Source organism: Pholcus phalangioides, unplaced genomic scaffold (genome assembly GCF_987345545.1).
Source record: "Pholcus phalangioides strain wild (caught in Gottingen) unplaced genomic scaffold, Ppha-v1.0 ptg000041l_1, whole genome shotgun sequence".
Classification (NCBI taxonomy): domain Eukaryota; kingdom Metazoa; phylum Arthropoda; class Arachnida; order Araneae; family Pholcidae; genus Pholcus; species Pholcus phalangioides.
The window spans coordinates 3013994-3028812 of NW_028301627.1; the positions used below are offsets into that span (position 1 = coordinate 3013994).

General features: G+C 36.7%; 1 protein-coding gene across 1 annotated transcript; it reads right to left on the minus strand.

Annotated features, from left to right (window-relative positions):
* Nucleotides 1-6771: 6771 nt before the first annotated feature.
* Nucleotides 6772-13375, minus strand: LOC149065061 (trehalose transporter 1-like protein). The gene is made up of 2 exons (XM_089254442.1): nt 12736-13375; nt 6772-8139 (listed from the first exon to the last, which is right to left on the minus strand). The coding sequence occupies exons 1-2, from the start codon at nt 13145-13147 to the stop codon at nt 6896-6898; spliced, it is 1656 nt and encodes a 551-aa protein (XP_089110568.1). The 5' UTR covers nt 13148-13375; the 3' UTR covers nt 6772-6895.
* Between the last annotated feature and the right edge of the window lie 1444 nt (nt 13376-14819).

The window sequence follows — 14819 nt, forward strand, 5'->3', positions numbered from 1 at the left end:
TTATGACTAAAATATTTATCGGCGACCCTGACCAACGCCAACAAGAAGAAAACAGTGACGTAACCGCGCCAGCGAGAAAAGGAAACGCCCCTTCTAGCGAGAGGAGAAAAGAAACCGAGCCAAGCTCGGCGAAAGGGAAAAAAAAGGAGCTCAGGGAGATGAGAGAGGAAGGATTAGAGGAGGAAGAAGAAATAACTGATAACAGCGTCACAAAAATGAGCAACTTTGCCTGGTTTTAATTTATACAAAAATTGCCACGTTTTTAAACAAATAAATTCAATTGGTCGAATGGTCGACGCGTTTCGGCTCTTCAATGGAGAGCCGTCATCAGGACCTCGTGGTCAGAATTCACACGAATCAGTCGTGGAGGGATGATGTTTACGTCTGGTCGTCCGAAGAGTTCGCCTTTGTATTTGCTGCGTCCGAGTGGTCTTTGGATGCGAATTGGGAGCCATCTGTTGCAAAGTGTTGAAAGTTGAGGTTAATAAAGCCTGTCCAAGCTGACGAAATAGGTGGCGTGTTTCTTCCATCATTAACGAGGAAATTCTGGCATGTTCTGATGAAGTATCCCTCGAGAAAATTCAATTCAGAATTGTGTGTTGATTTTTTAAAAAACAAACGCTTTATCAAAATCAAAATAATGTGAACGTTGCCAACAGTGTTGGGCAATAGCCGAATTATCCATCCGTCCCTTCTCAACATGCTTTCGGTGTTCGAGAACTCGAATATTTAGATTTCTTCTAGTTTGGCCAATATATCCATTTTCGCAATTCTTGCATGGGATGAAGTAGATACCAGATTCTTTGGAGGGTGAGATAGGATCTTTCAGATGGGAAAAGGTGAGTATATTTGTTGGCTGGAATATTGTATGGAAGTCAAATTTCTTGTAGATAGAAGAGATCATGAAACTTGAAGAATCGAATGGAAGAACAACGGTATTAGAAAACTGTTTTGAGTCAGCTGGGAGCAAGTTCGTGGTGCATGTCTGGGTCATTTTTCTGAGGATCTTGTCGATGATAAAAGGTGGAGAAACCCCGATTAGAAGCGATGTCACGAAGGATATTGAGTTCATTCTGGAGAGAGACTGAATCACTGCAAAGTTTTAGTGCTCGATGAACAAAAGAAGAAAATGCCGAACGTTTCTGATTGGGAGGATGAAAGGATTTCGCATGAGGTGGCATGGAGATAGCGAATGGCTTACGGTACACAGATGTATAAAATTCAGTGTCTGTCTTTTTAATGAGCACGTCGAGAAAAGGCAGCATATTATTATTATTTTTTTTTTCTATTTCATAGGTGAATTCAATATGTGGGTCAATAGAATTCATAAAATTGAATAACTCACAATTGACCCACATATTGAATTCACCTATGAAATAGAAAAAAATAATATGCTGCCTTTTCTCGACGTGCTCATTAAAAAGACAGACACTGAATTTCATACATCTGTGTACCGTAAGCCAGTATTTTCTTTTTCTCCGTCATTCCCTTGAGGTCCTCATAGATCTGAAAAGAAAATCGTCCTTGCAGGACTGCTTGGTTTGAGGGAAGTCCAGGATATCTTTGCAATCTTTTTCCATCTTGTACAGGAGAGTAAGAGAATGATCAGCAACTTCCTTAAATTCTATCTTGTTGGATTCGCTTTCTTCGTCGGCGTCTCCTTCGTTGACATACTTGTCCAGCTTCTTTCCTATAGTAATCACCTTTTCTTTGAAATTCTGGATCACCTTGGTGTGGTAGTAACAGCATTTCAGGATTTGACTTTTCATCGTCCTGGAAAGAGAGCAAGAATTCACGCTAGCTACCTAGTCAGGAGTACAAAAATGCACGTCCTTCCTCTACGGCGTCGAATGTGCTTTTTTGCGTAAAATCCTATCTTTGTAAATGTTTCTCCCTTTATATATACATTCTGGTTTTTTTCCCTCCAATGCCTGTTCTCCATAACCAACACCGATCTACTCAAATCATACTTATGCTAAACGTTTGGACATCTGCATACAGTAAAAAACATTTGAAACGAATACGGCTTACACGAGAATCTCACTATAAGAAATGATTTACAAGTAGTTGTCAAATGTCTATAATGTTAAACACGCAAAAAAAAAAAAAAAAAAAAAAAAATCGCATAATGTATTAAAATACGATAAACATGTTGGGGTAAATCGAGAAGCTATCCATTCTTAGAATAAGACAACCATAGGTATTCTCTATGGGCATTGTATAATATTTTATCACGTGTATATATTGTTTATAATTTGTGTTAATTGCATTTTTAATTGGGTTGCTGTTTTTTTTTTAAAATATGTGACATCCATATTTTTATGGGCATCTTTTTATCTTTTTATCTATGGGCATCTTTATATAAGGTAACTAAATCGTGAAGCTGTCAGTATAGAAGTCGATTCCACACCCACAGAGCTACGACAGCAGTGCCAACACCTTCTAAAGCAGAGAAGGTGATGGCGATGCTTGTGTGCGTGTCCGATTTCGAGCTCGCGAGTTCCAATTAAAAACCTATACAAATTGTATTGAAAGATTGAAATACTGATTTCACGCAGTCGTATGTCAAATTTGCCGTAAGGGTGCTCTTTTTCTTATGATGGCTACGAACAAGGCTCACGAATAAAAAAAGGTTGAATTCTGATTTAGAGCGTATATTTCAAAAATATAAAAAAAAATTTGCGATGATTATTTATAATTACAGTCATAATTATCATTAAAGCGATCTTCATAGAAAAAAAAATGGCATTTTAGTAAAAATACGAGAAATATATGGTCACCCTACTTACTACAGACTACTCTCCATCGTAAGTAAAGATCATTTGGTTAAAAGGTGGGTACTTGAAAAAGAAAGAGGGGCCAAAGAGATTTCAAACTCTACTCGGCACCCAACTTCAAAATTCCCAACCAACCTCCCGAACTCTTCAAGGAACTCTATTACGTCTGTCGCTTTTATACCTCTCAACAATGGCATCATCATCATCATCATGCAGTCACTCTTACTCTCTTGAGAAACAAACAAATGTTGATTATTTGAAATTTTATTATTTTTCATTTGCCAACAAAAGAGGCAGCAGCGACAGAAAACACTGAAATTCGATTCCTAACTCTCGCTTGACGAGGCGTTGGCAATGACCATTGGCCTACATGAATAGGGTCGAAGTGGAAACATTTCGTTCAAATTTGAGGACCTCCCTTTCCCTAAATCAGCGGTTCTCAACAGGTGCTCCGCGGAGCCCTTGGGGCTCCATGTGCACTTCACAGGGGCTCCGCGGCCACTCGAGAATAAAATATAAATCAATAAATATGATAAACAAAAAAAAAAAAGAGGCCTAAAAGATACCGCCATATAAATAATATACTAAAAAGGGCTCCTCCAGTTAAGCAGGCCTTCGCCATGGAAATTATTCACTAACAAAGGCTCCGCAAGTCAGAAAAGAGAACCGCTGCTCTAGCCAAACCTGAGTTACTGTCCACTCAATTTTAAGCACTAACCACAGAATTCAGAATATTGTTCTTGTACAGGGCAATACCCCCCCCCCCTGCTCATAAAAATTAAAATTATTATAGAGATGAACAACATTCTCCTCCTCACCCCCGTTCACTAGACACACCTTCGGTGATTCGCTCCCTCCACCACTTCGTTCAAAGAACCTGGGGCTGTACTATCTCCTCATGCTTATCAGGAATCCGATCCGTATCCGCGCCGATTATGACAATATAAGCATGAAAGGGAAATTTCCGTACTAGCGCCATTCTCCCTCCGAAAACAAGCATCGTATTTCTCCGAATATTCGGATGACGGATAGGGGAGACCCACTTCTTAAGCATCGGATGATCGTATTTTTTACTCGCCATTACGAGTAGAAAATACGAAAAATGAAAAATTTATTTGTTGGACTTGAAAATTCACATTACGAGATGACTTGAGTGGCGTTTTTCCTTGAAAGAAAACAATGCAATTTCGTCGGCTTCCAACCAATCAATTGGATTCAATTAGAAATCCAAGTGTAGTATACAGTGAAACCTCGCTCTAACGATACTCGATATAACGATAATTCAAACTACAGCTATATTTTTTCGCGAGATTTTTTTTCACGGTATATTTCTCGATGATATAATTATATTATCATAAAATTATATACATATATATATATATATATATATATATATATAAAATAAATGAAGCAAAGCAATAATCACCCACGTCCATCAAAATACAGTATGTGAATGACATAGAGAGAGAGAGAGAGAGAGGAGCCAGGTGAGTGAGTGACCACGAGAATGACCTGGAGAGTATGTAAATATGAAATTCATTTTGATAAGCAATATTAGTGAGGGACGCCTCGAAATGAAACCTGTCAACTTCCTCATGAAGGTATCTGTCCAATGTCCGACCCTGGGTACCCGGACCCCGTGTGTTGAGAGTGTACTGGTGATATTTACATGCACATACCTCTCGGTACATATACATAACTTGGTCCTGATGGGTTAAACGGTTCCCGATATATTCAGGAGTGAAATTAAAATTTTAACCAAAATCTTAACCAATTTCCGTTGCGTGGAGAGGCAACGAGTTTGGCATTTCGAGTTTGTGATTTCATAATTACAGAGTAGGTAAAATTTTCATTCTTTGAACAATAAATAGTTGGAAACGAAACAAAATAGAACCTGATCTATATTAAATAACTAACCGAGAGAGAAAACAAGTAAAACGCCATTCCAAAAAGAGTGATAGATATACTGTATCACGCAATTAATCATTCGAATACACTATATTGCCAAAAGTCGGTGTCCTTTTTGGAGTTTAGACATTTTTTCCAATTACTAGAAAAATATTGGGCAAATACTTCTGAAATTTCGGTCGCGTGAACTCTATGCTTCTGTGTTCATAATTTACAGTAAAAATTCAGTAACGAGTGCATTTAGGGGATCTACAAAAAATTAAATAAGGGAAAAACGTTTTTGATCAAACCTGTATAAGAAATACCTGCAAATGATTTGCAACTTTACAAAAATAGCGCGTTATATTAACGAGAAGATATAAATGTTTTCTAATAAATATTCCAATTTTCTCCGCATGTTTTTCGCTCATAACATGCGGAGTTTCCAACTGATTTTTACGAAATTCACACAGAACACGTAACGCTATACATGAAACATACAGTGTAGAAATTTAAAACGTGACACGTTACGAGTATTTTAAAATAAGATATGAGTATTTTTACTAAATGATTATTAATTCCCCACGCGCAAGAAATGCGTTCTATTTCTCATAATTTGATTTCCAAATACATAGTGCAACTTATATGAAAATTCCAGCTGAATGCCATGGGAATTGAGAAAGATATACGTAATATTGTGAACTGTAATTTCAAAACGTGCTGAAAAATAACGGGTTTTCCACAAATTGGTACACGATTATTATCTGTTATTTGATTATTTCGAGAATAAGCGCACAGCGTTACGCAAATGAGCAAAGACTCGCGTCTGATGCAATGCAAGAGAAGTATTTTAGCATAACACGTCTATGATATCAAAATAAACAAACTAAAGTCAAAAATGAAATAACAGAAAATAATCGTGTACCAATATTTGTCTAAAATCCTTAATCATTCAGTTACTTTCAGCAAGTTTCGAAATTACAGCTTACAATATCGTGTTCTGAATTTTTATGACAGTCAGCTGGAACCTTCATATAAGTTGCACTAAGTATTATCTGGGAATCAAATTATGAAAGAATAAAATTTATATTCGTTGCAGAAGCGCAATTAATAGTCATTTACTAAATATACTCATATTTTATTGAATAATGAATTGTCACATTTTAAATTTCGACACAGAATGTCTCATGTTTAGCGTCATGTTTTCTGTGAATTTCGTAAAATTGTTGGAAACCGCAAGAGATAAAAACTGGAATTTTTATAAGAAACCTTTATATCTTCGCGAATATACGTGCTATTCCCACGAAAATGCATAGAAGTATCGCACAAAGTTAGTACAATATTTTATGAAAGTTACAAATAATTTGCAGTTTTTATCAAACAATGTTAATCAAAAACCTTTTTTTATTTAATTTTCTTTGGTGTCCTAAATGCACGTGTGACTAAACTTTTACTGGAGATTGTGACTACAAGCATAAGGTTCACACGACCGAAATTTCAGAACGATTTACCCAGTATTTTTCTAGAAATTCGAGGAAATGTCTAAACTAAAAAAAGTACGTAGACCTTTAGCAACATAATGTTAAGATCAAATCGCAATTTTATAAAAAATTCTCAATAAACACTAGTCTAGAATCCGTATTACAGCAAAAATAACAGATCTTAAAGGGACACAAAAACAACAAATTCATTCTAAAAATTTCAAAAATTTAACCGCGTTCCTGTAAATCAACTGAAAATGTGATTAAAACGATTGTCGTGAATTTTGTCAACAACCTAATTTTATATGATTGTAGTTAAATATGTATATGCATGTTTTCTTCGTTCAGTTGAAAATGTTAAGAAAAATATTTATATGTGATTTTACAAAATATTAACCAATTAGTTCTTTAATAAGTCTGTTGCATAATCTAATTAACTCTTTAATTAAATTCATATTGAATCATTGGAAAGGCTCTCAGTACCCGGGGGTCACAAGTGTCATCGTTATGTCATTTTGTGTTTTTTCTCAGTTGGTTTGATTGCATGTTTCTGTGCTGTGTTTATAAAGAAATACAAAAGTCTGCGAATCTTGAAAAAAAATGTTGAGAAGAAACATTGTGTGTGTGTTATATTGATCTTTTTAATGCCCTAAGTATACAAAAGAGCAATGTTGCAAGCAGCTTCCACAACATACACAATTCAAACGTAAATTCAAAAATAGTTCCACTGCTGTTGAAAATCAGTTCCGACTAATAACGTTTTGATTGTTTTTCAATTTTTATTTGTTTCTTAGGTTCGTGAAATGCTTCTTCTACCATTCTAATTGAACCATGTTTCTTTTGCAGGAAATATTCTCGTATATCTTCCATGTCTTTACCTTTTGTTTCAGGAACAAAGTAAAACGTGAACAGACAGCTTGCAAAACAAATTGAAGAGTAAAATAAATAAGTTCCGTAGACTTCCATTCCACCGACTAAATTATTATAAGAGTTTGTTACGGCAAATGCAAACAACCAGTTGAGAGCTGTGGCCGCACCACTCGTTGCACTTCGGAGTCTTGGTGTGGTCATTTCCGATACCATTAACCATGGAATCGGCCCAAATCCTAAGGAGAAAGCTACTATAAACATAATTAACGAAAAAAGTGATAACCAACCATAATTGGTACGGATATCTTTTTCCATATCTCCATTTTTTACTGCAACCAAGTCAAATATAGCAAAAATAGAAAGACTGATGCCCATAAAAATTCCAGACACTAATAAAAGTATTTTTCGACCAGTTTTATCTATCAGAATGTTACTTATTGCGGTTGCAAACATTTGCATGAGAGCCACTATTATAGTGCATAGGTTAGAGGATATCGTACTTCCAGCATTCTTGAATATATCGCCTGAATAAAATAATATAGCATTGACGCCACTACACTGTTGAAAGAACATTAGTGAAAATGAGATGATAGCGGGCTTATATGCTTCTGGAGCACCGAGTTCAAGCAATTGAAAGTTTCCGGTTGGCTGTTTCTTTATATCATCTTGTATAGATTGGCACTCCTGTTCGGCATCTAAAAAATCGCCTTGGATATATTTAAAAGCATAAACGGCTTCTTTTCTTTTGTTTTTCGCCAAAAGCCATCTCGGTGATTCTGGAATAAGTGTAATGACAATGATTGTAAGAACTGAAAAACCAGCTCCAATAAATGCTAACCACATCCAATGCTGCGAAGATCCTAAACAAGCAACCACTAAGATGCCTATCGTAACAAAAAGCTGAAACGATGCTCCCAGCGAACCTCTTACATCAGGAGTGGAGATCTCAACTAAATACATAGGTGTAGTCACAGAAACAATTCCACAACAGCAACCTATGATGAATCGACCAATGTATATATACGGTAAAGATGTTGCATAAGCTATCAACAACCATCCGGCCGTGAACGGTACATTGCACAATAGGAGAGTTTCTTTCCTTCCAAGCGACTGAGTTAAATGACCTGCAATAAATGTGTTAAAAGAATGTGTTGCATATTCAACAAAATTAACAACAAAAAGATAAACAAAACAACTAAAAATATGAGGAATTTTTGAGAGACAAATGCTCACTTGTTCGAACAAAACATGTTATTTCCAAAAAACAAAACAAAAATGCCCATCAAAATCAAAATAGAAGTATGCATGTACTATATGTGTTACTGGCAAAGCTCGAAGTTTGCCACTTTGTGAGTGACCTCACCAAAGTTGATCCGGTCAATGTCCGAATTTTGGCCTTTCGCTGGCCCCTATATGTCATCCCCATATATCCTTATAGATTCCTTCTATCATTAGAGTTGCCATAAATATACATAATAATTATGGTTAGCAATGACTAATCTACCATAAATGGCCATAATTTTCACAAAAAATACGCCAACGCGGCGATCACCCCGAATCATAGTAATCGACATATAGGGTCCGGCTAAAGACCGAATTTCGGACATTGGCCGGATCAACTGGGCCGGCCAGTTCACGAACTGGCCAACTTCGGGCTTTGGCAGTACTAATATATTAGATATAATCCGGACAACTTGTACCAAAAGTTTTTTTCTCAACAGAGGACTTCGATGTTTTTCTTCACCCAAATTCTGTTTCGGCTGATTGCTGAAAAAATGACTCTAATGTTCTTCTCAACAATTACTGTAAGAAAAGAAACGATCAAATTTCTCATTTAGCTCATACGAAAGCTAAAGAAAGGAAATGAAAAACTTTGCCGAAGTAATTAAAGCTGTTGTACAGAAGATATTGTATGTTTTCGCATTCATTTCTAAATTTTTCATTGTTTCAAACCATGGCTCAAATTAGATCAAGAGGATATCTTTTGTTAAATAAAAGAAAATTCAGTTTTTATTGTGTGTCATTTGTTATTTTCTTCATTGTAAAGAAACAGAAATGCTTATCTCGAGATACGATATCAATGTTAGCGTCCAAAACATTGTTTGACAAGGATTGCAGATGCTTAATGTTTTTTGGTTTTTTTTTGGATGGCTGAAGAAAAATAAACAATCTGTTTTCTAGGCATTCGTTGAATATTTAATTACAGAAAAAGATTGTTCAGAAAAATTGATTTTCTTTCACTGAAATTCAAAAAATTCGATTTGAAATTGGTCATTTACTTAAATATTGTGTACCATTAATATTCAAAGAGAAACACAAAGGTTGGAATCAAAACATATACCGTATATACTCGTGTATAAGCCGAGTTTTTTTGCGGAAAAATTTGTTCCCAAAGTAGGGGGATCGGCTTATACTCGGGTCAGGTTTCGATGAAAAAATATTGACCCCCGAAATCAGTAGTCATTTTTGTAGCAGAGTTCGAGAAACCGGCATTATTGGTATGGGATATGTTCAAACCCCACAGAACCGATAATGTCAACCGAGGCAAAGAAATCGAAACCAGGTGGGCTAACGTCGATTGTACAGCCTTTAGATATGAGCATCTACAAGCCTCTCAAAGCCTATTTAAGGAATTTGTGGACCGAATGGATGAGTTCCGATGATAAAGAAACTACAAAAAGTGATGCCTTGAAGAAACTTGACATTGGCTTAGTGTGCCAATGGGTACATGAGGCGTGGAATTCTGTTTCCGCCGAAATTATCATCCGATCCTTCAAAAGATGGACGGAACTGAACGCGATATGCTCTTTGAAAGTGACAATGGCGATGACAGCCCAGATGAGGACAAAAACGAAGATGCCGCACCCCCTATGATGATCTGATGGATTAAGATGTGCTTGCAGACTCAGAAGAAACAGATTAATAAGTTTGAATCGTTTTCTATTGTAAATTTCTGCAAGCTATTCATTTTGCATGAAAATATAAGAATTTTTTTTTTCTCTCAAATTTGTGGATTTTATGGGGTCGGCTTATACAGTACACGGTTTTGGTGGTCCTGAAGTGGGGAGTCGGCTTATACACGAGTATATACGGTATGTAAAAATCATCACCTCTCACTTTTTTTCTTTGTTTTAGATTTCTTTTAATTTTTCAGGGATTCGAACCTGAATCATTTTCGCATGATGAAAAATAAGGGTCGGGTGAATTCTATCAAAATGAAGCCTGAAAAAAAATTGAAACAAGAAAAGCAGCTGGAGAAATTGTCTTATCAGTGAAAGCAGCACTCGCATAAATAGAAGTGTCACCAGGGAACGAAAAATCGGTCCAAATTTCATAATGAAATAAATTTGTATCAAGAGATGGTTTTTTTCGGCCCGAAATATACAGAGAAATTGAATTTTCTGGATGTTATGCCGAAACTAATATTTGGAAAGAAAAGCGAGTAAAGTAGTTAAAGGGGGGGGGGGGTCTGTTGTCTCCACTCAGCGCTTAACGCTACTAATGCATGTTATAAGGAATTGAAATATTACTCTCTTGTGTATGGGTTAGCTCACTTGCCCGGTATGCAAGGGGACTCGGGTCCGATTCCCAGACGAGAAAAATCACTGTTCTTTCCAAATATCAGTATCGAGGATATATATACATAACATCGAAGAAATTCAATTTCTCAGAAATAAATTTGCTTTTATTTTGAAAATTACATAAAAAAAATTCTAATCAGTTGTGATAATCCGCTGACGAATATATCAATTACAAATCCGAATTGATAAGAAAAGGAAGCTATGCTTGTTCCCCAAACACTTGTATGAAGAAAAAAAACGTACAGGGGGTTCACTGACGAAGAACCACCTAATATAGTGACGTCACAAATAGGTGTTGATTCAGCACCTCCTAGAGATAGAAGAACTCGTTACTGGTTGCCAAGTTCGTCTGTGACGTCATCAAGACTGCCTAGCAAGTTTTCCACATTTTGAATCACAGCATCTTCGTTGGCTCACAAATACCGCATCGTGATAGGGCATCGTCAACTCTGAGCCCGATCATTTCTTTTCCACGTGGAACTAGCGGGGAATTTTTTCCTCCGAATAATCTGAGGGAAAACGGACTACTTGCTGACGTCACGAGCAGCTTATGGAGGTCTTCTACCTCTAGGGGGTGCTGGTTGACTGAGCACCAGCAAGCAACTAGTCCAGTTTTCATCAGAACATTCCGGGAAAAAAATTCCCTGCTCGTGCCAGTATCATCGTTGTGCGGAAAAGAAATGATCAGGCTCAGAATTGACGATTCCTATATAGCATGGCGTGGTTCAAAATGTGGCAAACTTGCTAGGCAGTCTTAATGACGTTACAGATGAACTTGGCAACCCGTGCGCAAAGACTTTCTATTTCTACGAGGTGATGGTTGACTGGCTTTGCATTTCTAGGAGGTAATGGCCTAGCTCGGGGAATTGGATCGGTCATGAATGACCCCATCGGGCTAAATGCAGTGGTTGTGAGTGGGGGAGCGGAATTGGGAAAGAAGCCTTCTTTCTGCCCCTGTTTGCGAGCAAATTTATAAAGTACTTGAAATTTCGATAAAAAATAAATTTATTTCCCATTTTCAGTTGCTCTGTAGAAATTAAATTATTTGATTAATTTTAACTTTTTTAAAAATTTCAAAAGTTTAAATAATATTTCGTGTATATACTGTATTACAAGCTCCAAGACCGCAACCGCTAAATTGCACAACAAAGTGGGGAAACAATAATAATGAAAGTACGAATACATAATTAACCTAAGATCTGGACCTTTATTATAATTCTTTCTCTGTTTGAAAACACTTGCCGGAGAGGAACCTTTCCAAAACCAAGAAGACAGGGGTCATCACATAGGCCCCGAGTAGTTTTCCCGGGCAGTGCCAGCTTGACGTATAGGTCCATAACTCGGACACGAACCGTGACCTCGTGGTAATGTGATGTGGTAAGATTTTTTTAGTGAGTGGAAGTGAAATTCGTACTAAATAGAAACTTCTCGCCAGGTAGGATCCCAAACACATTATTTGGCCGGAGGCTAATTTTGCTTTTTTGATGGCCCTGCATCTATGCTGAATAAAGGAATGCCGAACTTACACCGTTGCCGAGATCTCTCCCAGCCCAGCTTTGTGGAAGAGTCTAGGATCCAGGCTGCATTGAAGGTCATTTTATGTAAAATTCAAACTGGTGGGCTACTTCTAAGAAAGGGCAACCAGTATCGTGGTGGGAGTCATTATCGTTGACAGAAAAACAATAGGTCATAGCCCACGAGGGAACATTTTTCCTCTTCAACGTGTTAAAAAAAGGCTTGCTACATTGAGTAAGGTTTTTGATCAAACATCTGTTCAGCTGAAACTTTTCATTTGCGCAGCAGTGGCCACAGTTGGCCCCAAAAGGCGCATATAAAGGGTAGTTCTTGATTTTATTTTTCACTTCTTTTAATTGATGAAAACAGAAAATTAAGCGCATGAATATCCAATATTATTTATTTTTTTTTTTTCTTTGAGAGAGATCAAAAAGCACTTAGGAGAATAGGCGTCAATGTAGGCAAAATTTTGATTGGGGAAGCCATTGATCCCTCGGCTACGCCATTGGCTAAATGTATAGGCCGTATGTGCTGGCCGTATGAATGTTACAATGATTTGAACCCGCCCCTAAATGTTCGGCTACGAGCCGCCTCTGATTATACATACGCTTTGTAATATCTTACCTGCAATTAGTCCTCCGAATAGAGCACCTAATGGCAAGAGGCTTCCTATCCAGCCGATTTGATCCGAATTCGGTCGAATGATGCTTTCGCGTCTCTCCATATCACTAGTTGCGGTAGCCGTATATGTACCACCGAATCCCATGCAAAAGGCGTTCATCAATGCGGCCAGTGCTACCCAGTACATTCTTCTGATTCTTTTAATCGCATACGTTTTGCCATCGCGGGATGACTTCTCTGAAGTAAGACTTCGCATACTGACTTCTTTTCCTGTCTCTTTTTCCAAGTTTATTTCCATACTTTGGACTGAACTAGCTTCAAGCTCCGAGTCATCTAGTGTTGCCCCTACGTTTTGTTCTTCACCAAAATTGACAAAATTCGAACCCAACGGATTTGAACGCTCGACGTTTTCCATACTTGTTTCAAAAATATCCTAATCTAAAATAAAACTTATCAGATCAAAACATCACGATTGAGAGTTTCCAAATTAAGATGCTGAAGTAAGTCGAATATTTAGGTCCGCCATACATTGAGGGGTTTGAGAAGATTTTTTTTTTTACATACGTTACACTGATACGTAACAGAATAAGATCTGCTTCGATGACTAGAACTAATAAGAGTTTTATGAAAATACAGTTGTTTTGTGGCCTGTGCCTAGTGAATCTAACGATTCACGTTTCGATAAGATTTTGAAGATCATTGTTTTACAAAGATAACGTAAAAAGGAATGAAAGAATGAATGATAACGGAAAATAATGTTTCTGAACAATGGAAAATGAATAATGACTGCAGGCATCAGAGTTTTTAGATAACCATGAGTTACGTAATTTATACTCTCGTGGAAGTGATAAGTTTCGATAAAGAAATGCATCTGGAAGAGAGGAAAAGTGAGGAACTCCCCTTTATATACAATAATAATTGATGCTGCTTGCTCACTTATAACGATTGCCAGCAGTCCTAGATTTGCTACTCCATACAGAGATGCTTTCTCTAGAGTCTAAACAGAAAAATAATTTCTACTCTATTCAATCGGCAGAAAGTTGCTCTATAGTGGGGATATGACTGGAAAGGGTGAGCGATGAAGATAAAAAATCGTAGTAATAACATTCATAGTAATTTTAGATGAAATGGAATCGATTTAGGAATGAAGTAATTCACATATTTAAAACACGCAACACACTACATATCCCTAGTAAGTTATACAGTGTGTCCAAGAAGTCCTAACCCAAGCATTTTTTCTCAACCTTCGTCATAGTCAAAAACTTCCAACTGCATAAATGTTTCAAATGAATTAAATATTAATAATTGGTACTTTTGCATGAATAAATTTATTATTTCAAAAAATCCCAAATATTTTTCCCAGATCCCTACGCCCCTGACTCAAGAATGTTTTTCCTTGCAATATGAGAAACAAAACAATTTTTATCACCGTGATACCAAAATTGAGCGAGACATTCAATTTCCAAGTTTGATTTTTTCCTTATAATTTTTTTGTGCTGAGAAGACATTTTTTCAGCTGTCATTGAGGGTGGTTGCAAAAACATAAATTGGAATAATTTTGGGTTGACTTTTTCCCTTTAACAAAAGCAGAAAACACTAAAGCCCTTTTAAAAAATGCCATATCTTTTTAATGAAGTCTCTCTTCTGATTTTCAGCAGGTGCAAACTATGGGGTTTATGGAAAAGTGTTCCACTGAGAAATCACTTTTACAAAATATCTGGGCTTGTTAATGTTAAAATAAGAGGCTTTGAAGGAGGCAAGATATCTCGTCAATGGCACTTAAAAGGCTAATGTCACCCGGTGGTTTGTGACTTACTAGTAAGTGAAAAAATTTCTAATAATTTTACTGTATATTTTGTACGCCGAAATTAATGACTAAAATTAATTAAGTGTTTGCAAGGAAGTAATTTATCAAACTTTGTTGACGAAATCTTTTTCGAAACAGTGGAACATCAATCGCAGTCATTCAACATATCGTCAGCAAATATTTGTTTAAAACCGGTGTCTCATTATACGGTAAACAATTTACTAAAAAATTCAACTGTTTTGCTGTTTCATTTGTGAACCACTTCTGAATATTTTCTAAA